Source organism: Protomyctophum bolini, assembly GCF_963924005.1.
Source record: "Protomyctophum bolini genome assembly, chromosome: 9".
Taxonomy (NCBI): Eukaryota; Metazoa; Chordata; class Actinopteri; order Myctophiformes; family Myctophidae; genus Protomyctophum; species Protomyctophum bolini.
This window is the reverse complement of record NC_137870.1, coordinates 40696958-40709762: the sequence shown is the minus strand read 5'-3', so window position 1 is coordinate 40709762 and position 12805 is coordinate 40696958. Positions and strand designations below refer to the sequence as shown.

The following is a 12805-nucleotide window of genomic DNA, read 5'->3' as shown; positions in this document are numbered from 1 at the left end:
CCAAACACAACTCCATCAGCCATTAACAACTCCACCCTGTGCCAACAACACACCTACCTTCAATCAGGCTGACCACTCCTACCATGCCAATCAATAGGGTAGTTTCCACTAGTAACCCTCTCATCTTCACTGCAGGTTCCAGAGGGGTTTTCTACACACCTATATACGCACAGGCCTCACGCCTGGACCCCTAAGCCAAACTAACTGGGTCCACAACCCCCCTGAACCCCCCTTAATCACACTGCCATCCGTGTACCGCGCTCTTGACCACACACTACAGCCGCACACTATACACGCTTGTGTGTGGTGGTGATGACCTTAGATGATCATGCCGGCACCCCACATGTCATTCGTGCCCCTGGTCATCACTTGACACGCTTGTGTCGCAAGTGATGACCTTAGATGATTATGCCGGCACCTTTAATGACATCCCCCGCTCTTGGCCATCTAAGCTGCACACTATACAAGCTTGCGTGTACTGATGACCTTAGATGCCTATGCTGGCTCCCCAACGTCATTTCATGCCGTGGTCGTTTATGCCGCATGTTCCAAGCTATACGCATGTGACACATCCATAAACGACCATACTCCCCAACCCTAAACCTATTTTGTCTTTTTTGTCCTTTTTTGGAAGTTTAATAGGCAGTTAAAGTTAGTTTTGCAGAATAGATGTCAGAGTGCTAAAAACACCATAGTAAAAACACCATAGTAAAAACACAAAAAGTTACTCTCCTTCCGTGATGGGGCCATTGTACTTCTTATTACTGGTTACTTTTATAACTTTGCTGTAAATCACTCTGAATAAGTGTCAGCTATATGCCAAAATAATATACTCATACATTGTGTACGTGTTCTGTGTTTTCTGATCTTTTCTATACAAATTGTGCTGTACAAAATCAAGCTTGACGTTGACAATCATATAAAAAGTGTTTAATGTTATAATCACATTAGCACAGAGCAAACAGTCTATCTGTCTCTGGGGGATGAAAGGTGCACGGTACAGTACAATAACTTCTCAGTCTGACCTATTTCTAGGCTATTTGTCTCCCGAACAGGCCACCGATTTACACCATTGCGCTCAATTATGTAAGCCGGTTGTTGCATAAGAGAAGTGAGCACTGGCCCACCAAGCGTGACGAGATTCAACTCTTCAATGTAAGTTGGTAAAGCCAGAGTGTTATCAACAGTCCATCTGATTGTGTATTGTGGACTGTTATCTTGTGATAGAGGACAACAGAGGGGTGTGTGTGTGTGTGTGTGTGTGTGTGTGTGTGTGTGTGTGTGTGTGTGTGTGTGTGTGTGTGTGTGTGTGTGTGTGTGTGTGTGTGTGTGTGTGTGTGCGCGCGCGTGCGTGCGTGCGTGTTTTGAGTGGGCGGTAGGGAGTTTTCAATAGTCAATCCCTTGGCTCTTGTACGTGAAACGGATGGGTTGAAATTTTATAAAAAGAACACTTTATGTGCTGTACAGTTTCCACCTGCATGCCAATTAAAATAATGTAGCTTCAACATTTGACTGGTCTAGCACTAGACAGGGAGTAGGTATATCCATGTCATGCGCGATTGCTGGATTAAGCCAGCATCGAAAATATAGCAGACCTAGGCAGACCTAGCTTGCCTAGGTCTGCTATATTTTCGATGTCAACAACACGCCATGATCGATGCAACGCTTTGTGAGCTTGTAGTTGTAGGTCTGCAGTTTTTGACATGCGACAGAGTATAATGTATAGGCATTAGTCCACACAATTAAAACTTAAAAGCATCCCTTATTTTGGGGCTTCAAGTTCAAAATGGTCATGTATTATGGATAGCGGATTCAGCTGAATCCTACTATGCACTTTGCTACTGTATGATGCTCTATTCCACTGACATCAAATAATGTGGTGATAATAGTGAAGCAGTCACCCAAGATGTGGAAGCAATTCTGTCTTCTCAAAGAACAAAAGTTCCATCTCTGGTCCAATTTTACAAAACGTCATGTTTTCTCCATCTTTTGACGATGATGGTTTCTGGCACGCCCCTTTGGGCCTTTATATTTAACTCAACTATTTGACAATTACCGTTACCATCATTCTGCAAACTTGAATCGCCATAATAATGCACCAATATGGTCCATGTATCGTATCATCACCCATGTATCATACGTATTGTATCGCTGTTAAATGTATCGTTACACCCCTAGTTGCTCAGATGTTCATGATGATTTCTTATTGAGAACTTTGACATCTCAGATGGGTTTGTGTTTGGCTCCAAGAATATTTCAGATCCTTTAATGCCTCACTTCCTGAAATCTCCCAGTGCTTCTTTCCTAATACAGATTAAAATGAACAAAGGTGATGGTGGATCCATTGCTTTGCCATCGTGGGACCATACTATTAGTGATTGAGTATGGATTGGCAAGATTATTTTACCCGCTTGAGCACTATCTGTCATGGCAAGAACGGGGAGGATGGAGACGTTTCACCACGGCCTTTGGAATGGAATTTAAAGGCCTAAGTAAGTATAAGAGCCCGCTGTATTTTGCGTGTCTTAAGTACCAGGTCTTATTCCCTAACTTGAGTAAACTAAAGACCTGGAGGCGTGATCAATGCCATTTGGCTATTCTGAGTGGCCAAAGAGCATTGACCACGCCTCCAGGTCTTTAGTTTACTCAAGTTAGGGAATAAGACCTGGTACTTAAGACACGCAAAATACAGCGTTATATAGAATCCCTATCCGGTGGAGAAACGTTTGCAGAAAATAACCAATAGGCCTATACGTAAACTCACAATGCGTTGCAAGTTAACGTGACACGTTGCCAACTCAGGTCTGTTGTTGTAGCCTACTATAGCACTCGCACTTTGAACCCTGCTGAGTAAATTCAGATTATTATTATTATAGTAGCCTATGTGTTAATCACACATTGGACAACAGATGCATTTTTCACTTCAACAGAGGAACACATATAGGCCTACACTACACATATTACACAACTAACAGAGAATGATGCTTGGCTACACAATGCAGGCGCATAATTCAGCCTAATTAGCACACCAGACAGAGGTATACAAGCTGAACATCAGCTGTTCTTTTACAGTTACCCCCAGAGCAATGCAGCTTGTCTGAATGTTTACAATTAAATTCCTTGTGTCATCGTGATGCTTTTTGAACTGCAGGTTAACTGTCACCACTCTGACTGTACAGTGTATGTAGTCTACGAGTATGTCAGAGTTAGTTAACAAAGTGCCAAGGGCACAACCGCACAACTCTCCTTTCACGTCAACAGTAATAAGGGCAGCATTATGTTTACCAAAGGCATCCGTCATCATTAACATATTTTGCTAGCAGCAAATGTATGTTAGTTAGTCACACACTAAATAAAAGAGTGCACTGTCTGCTGGCTGGTCTTCCAGATGTTCTCGCATGCATGGTTCGTCTTCTTCTCGCACACGTGCAAAGGCCTCCTGCTGATGAGGAGTCTACTTTAAATGCCAATGCTGCGGCACAGCTGCACCGTGTTGTGTGTGGTACAGTAACAGAACAGACTCGTGCCATTTGTGGAAACTTACTGACCTCTAGCGGTGATTGGTGGTAATACGGTTCCAAACGCTCAGCTGAAGTTTTAAAAGTCCTATAGTTAATTTAATAGCACAATAATGCCACAAAAGGTTCGGAAATTTTGGTTTGGTAGATTATTCCTCTGTTGTAAGGCTTCTTGGCAATAACTGGTATGCCGTTGGAAAGCCTGTTTATTTCCCTTTTAAATAGTGGCACATTTGTAGGGAGCAGCAGCTGAGTATTGTACCTGTTAGGGTCTGTCTCCCCACAGACCATGTCAGCCCTGGCCACTCCCATTTCCTTTCCACTCACAGTCCCTTCACTCACCTGTCTCCAACTGCCTCGTCAGCCCACCTGTGAACACTTTGACAATTTATTCTTGCATATTGGGTTCAGTCATTCTCATACCGTAACAGTACCCTTGTTTACATTTCAGTATATCAATCTGCTCAGTGCTCATTTTAAATCTAAGAAATAAAAACACTCAGCTGAAATTATGTTTTATTTCATTTTGAATAAAAACGCATTGCATTCTGTACAATAGAAAAAGAATCCAGTGGTACCATTTAAAACAATATTATTCTAAAACGGTCTAAGAGCCCGCTCACCTGGTATAAGACTTAGCTCAAAATAAAATGTATCAAACTGATTTAAAATGGCATCGGCACTCTCACATCTTGCTTTCACCAGCTTTCCTTCAGAGATCTTCAAAGCATTAACAATTTATTACATTCTGTACAATACAAAAGATCCAGTGGTACCGTTTCAACAATATTATTGAAAAAAATATATACAACAAAGACAAAATTAAATTACTAAGCAAGAGAGACTGCTAAAATCAAGTGTCTATATCCAAAATGCATTGTTTCCAGCTCTCCTCTGAGAGGCACTACAGGTCTATTATGGCCTAGCACACCAATTTAACAGTTCTTCCCCAAAAGCCATATCCCAGCTAACTGGCTTAAAGCCAGTGGTGGAAAAAGTACTGACATTTTTTACTAAAGTAAAAGTATCAATACTGCAACATTAAAATACTCCGTTACAGGTAGTCTAAAAGTCCAGAATTCAACATTTACTTGAGTAAAAGTACAAAAGTATTGGCTTCAAAATGTAGCCTATACTTAAAATACCAAAAGCAAAAGTACTCATTGTGCAGAAATGTCCCATTTGTTTTGTACATTATCTAATGTACAATAATCTTTTGAAAATAGCAGATCTACAAGCTCACAATGATTGTGAGCTTGTAGATCAGCTCTTTTCAAATGACCAAAATCTATATAGAGCGTGGTATAGAAAGTGGTTAATGTATGTTGTCGTAATAATATTCAATCTACAAAGTAACTAGTAACCAAAGTAACCAAAGCCTGCAACATTTGGATCTGAGATGTAGTGGAGTAGAACTGTAGAAGTATTGGGAATCGGAAATATTCAAGTAAAGTACGAATGCCTCAAAATGGTACGGCACTTAAGTAAATGTACTTAGTTACTATTCACCACTGCTTAAGTAAATGTACTTACAGTAGTTACTATCCAGTATCCACCACTGCTTAATGCTGCACTCTGTAACTGTCATTATTGTTGGCCCACGGCGGATTCAAACCCCGGGGGCGTGGACGGATTAAACGATTAAACGAAAATAGGCCCTATGTGCACAACATCGAAAGGACAAAGTGGCCCTTTTTCAAGACGATTTGGCCATTATCTCTGGAGCGGAAAGTCCAATCTGCTCAGAGGCCCTGTGCACGTGCACACTTGGGGCACGCACCAGCCATAATTCGTCCATGCCCGGGGGGTATATAGAACCCTAATAAGAAACCCATGGGGCAGAAGAACCCTAACAGAGCCTGCCCCGGCTTGCTCAGAGGAGACGTTGAATTGTGACCTTCAGCCATGTACAGTACCACTTGGTACAGATCTAAAACGTCTGTCTCAACCCCAATTGTTTGTTATATTGTATAAACATACCAACCAACATACCACCACCAACCAAATAAACAAAAAAAAACCCATTGCATTCCCAAAAAAAACGCATTTAGTAAGATACAGATTTATCCAGCACCGCCCTCCTCCACCCCTGTATCCATCGACTGATTACCTCAGCTGTTACCTCCTCTAATCAACATGCATTAAACATCCTGTGGACTGTACTGTGCAGGATGTTCTTGCTCTCAATTGCACTGCCTACTGTTCCTTAACAGTACTTACTTACTATGTTTTGCACACTGAGACTCTCTATTCATATAGCCTTAATTGACTGTATAGCTTAAACATTAAGCTAAAATAATAATAATAATAATAATATTGCACATCAAGCAGTAGGCTTGAAAACTTAAGAGAATTAAGATATCAACAAACTGTCACTACAATCATAGTGAGCAAAATTTTGATTTGTCCACATTACACTGTGTGCAAAAACAAAACACATTCAAGAACCCATGGGTGTCGGTCGGAAGTTTTGAAAACAAGTACATTTACTTCTGTCAAGGTTGTCAGTGGGTTTCATATGATTCACATCTCTCCTGTTGTCTCTCGCTGTCTGTCACTCCACTGGCCTTTCTGTGCCTTTCCCTGATATAATAGGAAAACCAAATCACACATTTAACGTTGTCTGATCAATTAAAGCATTAAAGCTGCTATAAGCAATCATATGTCAACATTTTAATGACCTTTATCTTTATTTTTTAATTCAGACAGCCAGCAATGGGTCAAACGCTCCCAACGCTCTCAAAGAAAATGAGTCTCTGTGACACATCTAGGGGTCGCAATTTGGCATTCATAGATTTTCCTAGAAGCTTTGCCCGTCTACTTCCTTTTTTCGACCAATGACAAAGCTTTGCATGCCGATCGTGGCCCCTAGATGTGTCACAGAGACTCATTTTCTTTGGGAGCGTTGCTGGCTTATAGCAGCTTTAACGGAACAATCGATAAGCCACTGGAGCCAAGTAACAAAACATTTGCTGATCACAACAATCACACCTGGCCTGAGTCAAACAATATAATGTCATATAATTGGTGCTCACAAATGCTCATAAGAACGTGGTCGAGTATGTGGGTTTCAAACACACAAACACAAACAACAAGATTTGGAGTAGACTCAAGGGAGATAATTAAGGGGCCAAAGATAGACCGTGCTCAATATGGTTACTCAATAGGTTTGAAGTGCTTATTGACAGCACACCTGTGAATAATACCACTGTCTGTATTGTAGGGTACTCATGAGCATAAGCAGTTGAGTTGGTATACTTATGTTAAATATGGATAAAAATCAATCTGGATAAATATACCTGTTCCATGTGTGGGTGTCATGTATGGGGATGGAGGTACAAGATGGCCCCCAAATCCTCCAGTCTTTTTAAGGCATCCGCTTCTTGATTGAGGTCATGGTAGGAATCCTGAATCAGAAACATTTTTAGAAAAGACAGTGTAATTCAGAAACAAAATCAATAACAATAAGTATTCACAGCAATGGCATATCTGCTTGTTGTTCTTCTATTGAATTTGAACACAGTCTACCAGCATCATGATCCTGTTTTGTAGTAATTTGCCCAACCCTCAATGTTTGTTTGTTTGTTGTTGTTTTCTTTTCTATTGACTGATCGATCTGTTTACTGTTAGTATGATGAACAAGTAGCCAGATTGGACAGTTAATAATTTACACTCTTCAGTACACATTCTTTTCAATAATGCAACATGGCAAACCAAGTCGCTCACTTCAAGTAAAACTAAAAGATTGTTTTAGTGGTTGTACGTTCACCGTCGCCTGTAAATTATTGTCAGATCATCTTTAGCACCAGTCAGGAGGATGACACGCTAATCTAAACAAGAATGCAAGGTAAATATTTATCCAGCTGGGAAGAGGACCTTTCCTTTTTGTCATCAAGTCACATTGACAAACTATGCAACTTCTCACTAAAAATAGAATACCCACTCTTAACAGCAATTTCTCATTTGTCCTGCAAGTTAAGCTTTGACTCAGCTCCAACACAAGAGTACACACCCACCTACACAACCGCAAACAAACACACGCAACACATGTCGCACACACATACACATGCCCTTTATATACGGAGAAAACCCAAGAAACATTATGTTTATGTAAGTCATGCAAAGAGACATTGGCATACATTGAAATATTTGTTGTAATTTTATACACTCTCTGGTTAAGCATTTGGAATTGAACACAACTGTAAGACAAGACACAAACATTATGCATGCACGCACCACACCACATGCACAACACATGGCTCTATGAACCACATTTATTTCCCACAACATGATGTTTAATGTGCAAGCTCAGTGTTATTGCACAACAGCAAGCCACCTGTCACATTAACTCACTCACACCTAAGACACAAGCAAGACACACTTGTGTCCTGTATGTGTTTTCTGTGTCATGGCCGCCTCAATGCATTTCCAATGGGAATCACATGGTTTGAAGACACAACCTTGTTGCATGGGGGGGAGGGCAGAAGACAGCCATGAAACAGCCATGCAACAAGGTTGTGTCATGAAACCATGTGACGCCATAACACACAGAAGACACAGGACACCAGTGTGTCTTTCTTGTGTCTTAGGTGTGGTAGGGTTGCCACCTGTCCCTTAAAATACAGAATCGTCTCTTATTAAACCAATAAGGAACGCAGTTTGTTCCTTATTTTCCTAAATAGCCCCTACACGTCAACACTGAATTTAACAATAACAAACAACAAACAACAAAACAAAACATATAATATTAAAGTCAGCACAATTGTTCTAGCGGGAGGCACACACTACCTAAAGTAGCCTAAACCAGTGGTTCCCAAAGTGAGGTCCGGGGACCTTGAGGGAGTTCCAGGGGGTCCCCAGCTAAATTATAGTTTGGAACCAAATGGACCCTTATGGGTCTGTAACTCTGAGAGTGTACAAATGGAACCAAATGGACCATCAGAGTTAAATTAACATTGATTTTACAATATGAATTGGGGGTCCCAGAGATAGAAATGCCATTAAATGGGGGTCTGTAAACTAATGCATGTCAAACTGGTACTTGAAATTAAATGGGTTGAGAATCACTGTGTAAAAATCTTCTCTTATGGGGGTCGCTGGCATATATTTTATAATGGGCTGCTGATGTTATGCTCATTTGGAAAACAAAATTCTACTTCAAAAGTTGTGGATAGCATATAAACAATAAGTTGAAGGGAAACTTCAACTTATTGCTTCGACTTATTGCATCGACGTATTGCTTCAACGTATTGCTTCAACGTATTGCTTCAACGTATTGCTTCAACGTATTGCTTCAACGTATTGCTTCAACGTATTGCTTCAACGTATTGCTTCAACGTATTGCTTCAACTTATTGCTTCAACGTATTGCTTCAACTTATTGCCGGCCTTGCCGCACACGCCTGCGCCGCAAGGCCGCGGCAGGCGTAAAGAGTGTCCCTTATTTCAAGATCTCAAAGGTGGCAATCCTAGGTGTGAGTGAGGCCTAAATAAGTCATGTATGACATTGGAATCGGATATGTCGTCGACCAACACTCAGGTATGGTAGGCAATGGTATAAACATTAGAGACAGGCCTGTGCTTAGGAGGAAACCTATTTGAATCCCTATAGGCTTTCTGGCACAGTGACATTATACAGTAGGTGAAGAAATTGAATGGCAACTCAATTTTCAGTTGCGTTCCAGTTGAGCAGGGCATTTGAACCCCTCGCTTAGGGATTTAAACGCCTTGTGGTGCTTCTCAGTGGCTAATAGCGGAATACTGTGGCAGCATTGGACAGATGCCATGGGATCATGTGTACGTGTGTGCATAACAACATTAAAGTGCAACAGGGCTGAACTGCCTGTGTGCAAAAATAAAAAAAAAAGATCCCTGGGAAACAAACACATTGTACGGAGCCCTGAATGGCCATGCATTCAAAATATATTTTATCTTGTCCGTACAAGACAATATCTCGTCCGTACACGATAATATCTCGTCCGTACAAGATATTATCTCGTCTGTACAAGATAATATCTTGTACGGACAAAATAAAATATATTTTGAATGCATGGCCATTTAGTTCCATTTGTACACACACACACACTTAACCAGTTATCAGAATCAGTTAACTCGGATGATGTTACTGTGTAGATGCCTAGATGGATAGCTAGTTTTAAAGTGAAGTGTAATGCTTTATTATAGCTTTATTATGTGTTTTTTTTTTGCAGCTGTATTTTGACCTTTGTATCTGTCTTCATTTGTGCAGTGGTTTGTAAAAACAACATACAGACACAATCTGTTTGTATGTTGTTTTCCAAAGTTCCAAAAGGAAAATAAAGTAATTTGTAGTAGTTTGAAGTATACAGGAGGGGATTATTAATTAGTACCTTCATGGACTTCATGGTGTCATATCCATAATAGTGGATGGGATGCTTTTGGTTGTTGGCAACAGGGTATCCAAACCCAGCGATGTGGACGACGTCACAGTAGTTGAGGGCAACAAACACAGCGAGGATACCTGTGGTTGGATGCGCCGGTATCTGGAACACAAGAAAACAAGCCTTCATAAGAGTACTAACATATCTCTGCTGTCGGGAAGAAACTGACCGGCCAAAGCCTATATGTGGCATGCGCCTGGACCGCTAGGCCAGCAGGCGCCAAGATCTACACTAACAGGTCTTGTAGCCATATAGTATTTTCCACCTGGAGAAATTATTTAAAAACCTGAACGTTGATTTATGTGAATCTATGGGAAACTGACCCAACATTAGCTGGCATAAATGTTTTACACTGAGTTATGTACAATGTCTTAAATAAAAGATAGTGCCCCAGAGCCAATATCATCTGGCCAAGCTACAGGGGAAAATATTATGAGCAACAGGTAGTAGTAGTTATCTGAATGAAAGAATAGTGAGCCTCCAACCATTACAGATGTACAGTTTTGAGGTATTAACATACTATAGAGATTGGTTAAAATAGCGATTTATTCATTAACCACTTATGCCCAATTTTAAGCTTTAGGACGGTGAACATTGTCACCTAATTGTCTGAAATGTCGTTATTAGGAGTAACCCCTTGAGATAAACCATCTTGTTCTGCCAGTTAAAATAAGTTAAAGTTTAAACCAAAATAAATATGAAAAAGAGATAGGGAAATAAAGCAGCAACTGTGACCAGCAGGCTGGACCAGAAAGTAAAAACTGGCCAGTGGCCAGCCTAGTTTCCAACAGCATACATGTATTATGGGTTTTCAATGACAACCTCCATCTTTAAGACACGCAGGTTAATTGTATTCATCGTCTTGTCAAAACACTCAGCAGACCTTCGATGGTTGGGGGTTGTTAGTGTAATGAGATGTCAAAATCCTGCCAACACACTGACCAGTATTTTGTGAGGTGGCTAGTTGTTATATTCCCTGGCAGCTTTCGTGATTTTTATCGACCGCATAACGTTTTGTAAACAAAACAAAAAATGTTGGTTAGCTATAGTACTGTACCTGCCAAAACAGGCAGTATATGTTTGTTACTTAATGTAAATCACCCTCCACCTATACTGTATGCTGTAGCAAAGACGATCCATTTTGAAAGGTCTGTCTGTATGCAGTTTAAAGATTTCATTCACAATCTTATTAATCTTGAGTAAAACTAAGCTGCAAAACATAAAACCTTCTCTTCCTCACCCACACTTGGGTACAAACACATACTGTTTCACTCTCGAACATGAGTGGAGTAATCTGCTTTATTTCAAAACAATGCCAGTCAATTGCAATCCATGGACATTCTTGAAAACTGCACGGAAATAGCTAGGGACCTGATCTCCCCCATGGACAGAATTTGCCACTTTTCTCTTCGCTTTTTAAGACCGAAAATAAGATTAATTATTGGTTACAGTAGTTTTGTTTTTTCTTTCTTTTTTCCCCAGTGTAGTGCCTCAGGCTCATATTATGCAGAGCGATTTCCCAATGTTGTTTGCTGATTCACTACGGGACTCTGTCAGTGATTATCCCTGTTCACAGAGGCCGGGGAAAGGAGAATCGTTTCCACATGAACTGGAGAGGGAACAGGGTCTTGCTTTCCAGCCCTTTCCCAAATGCCACACTGTCCCTCCCAATAGCCTCACAGTTGTCTTCTCTCTCTCTCACACACACACACACACACACACACACACACACACACACACACACACACACACACACACACACACACACACACACACACACACACACACACACACACACACACACACACACACACACACACACACACACACACACACACACACACACACACACAGTCACACACACACACACACACACACACACACACACACACACACACACACACACACACACACACAAACCCCATGTTCCCGAACAAAAGATTCCACAAAGCTCTCCTCGGGTCTGGCTCAAAGTGCCGACAGGTCCCCCAATTATATATCTCATTCATGTTTCCAATGCAATAAAAAAAAAATAAGTCTCCTGTGCTGGATCGCAATTTCCAATGGAATTTCTGTTCCATATCAGACTGGATCAGTACATGCCCCCAGTGTGCTTTCCCACCACAGGGCTATAACTCACTGTCTGGTCAGCTGTAGTGCCCAAACATGTGCCACAGAGAGGGCATATTTCCCTCATTTGCACACCTTCAAGCACTGCACGGTTAATCTAATCAGTGAAATCAGCCAGCATTGTGTTTGACAATGACTACTATGTTCTATAACACATCATTGGACACCTTCATTGTCTAAGTCAAGTGTTTTGTACCTTTGCACCGACATTGCTAAATTTGCCTGCGTGCTCCAACAGGACTCATCTTTTTCAGTACATTGCTTAGTCTCACCCACACGACGCAACTCCCCCTCCTCCGTTATGATTGCTTTCATAAATTGCAGTACATTTGGACGTGTTCGCAGATAGGAAGCCTCCTTTGCATGTGTGTATCTGTCTTTATCTCTAGGCCATTGCCGAGAAGAATTTAATGAAGTTCTCGTGAGACAAACGATATACTTGTAGACTTACTATACTCGGTGTGTCATCCATATACCCCCCATGCTCATATTGCTACCGACAAATCTTCAACTGACGGTTTGATTATCCCCCGAAAAACAGTTGCAAGTGTTCTGAACAGCCTGAAAGTCAGGAAAAGAAAGATGAAGCATAAATTGGTTGCTTATATGCACTCAACAGCTTTTTCGGCAGCGACTCACGAGTGTGTACAATGATGGGATATGGCTGACATTCGATGTGTATTAGCCTCATGTTGTTCCCTTGCATGCCAACCACAATCTCCCCAGCTCTGCATGCAGT

The 12805-nt window shown here is 41.1% G+C and overlaps 1 protein-coding gene across 2 annotated transcripts in view; it reads right to left on the bottom strand.

Annotated features, from left to right (window-relative positions):
- Positions 1-4022: 4022 nt before the first annotated feature.
- st3gal4 (ST3 beta-galactoside alpha-2,3-sialyltransferase 4) overlaps positions 4023-12805 on the bottom strand; it is a 42015-nt gene continuing 33232 nt past the window's right edge. For both annotated transcript variants that reach the window (XM_080771435.1, XM_080771436.1), the window contains 3 exons: positions 9886-10038; positions 6818-6925; positions 4023-6101 (listed from right to left, as the gene is read on the bottom strand). In XM_080771435.1, the coding sequence (XP_080627561.1) occupies positions 6836-6925; positions 9886-10038 (243 nt within the window). In that variant the 3' untranslated portion in view covers positions 4023-6101; positions 6818-6835. The remainder of the gene's footprint in view (positions 6102-6817; positions 6926-9885; positions 10039-12805) is intronic.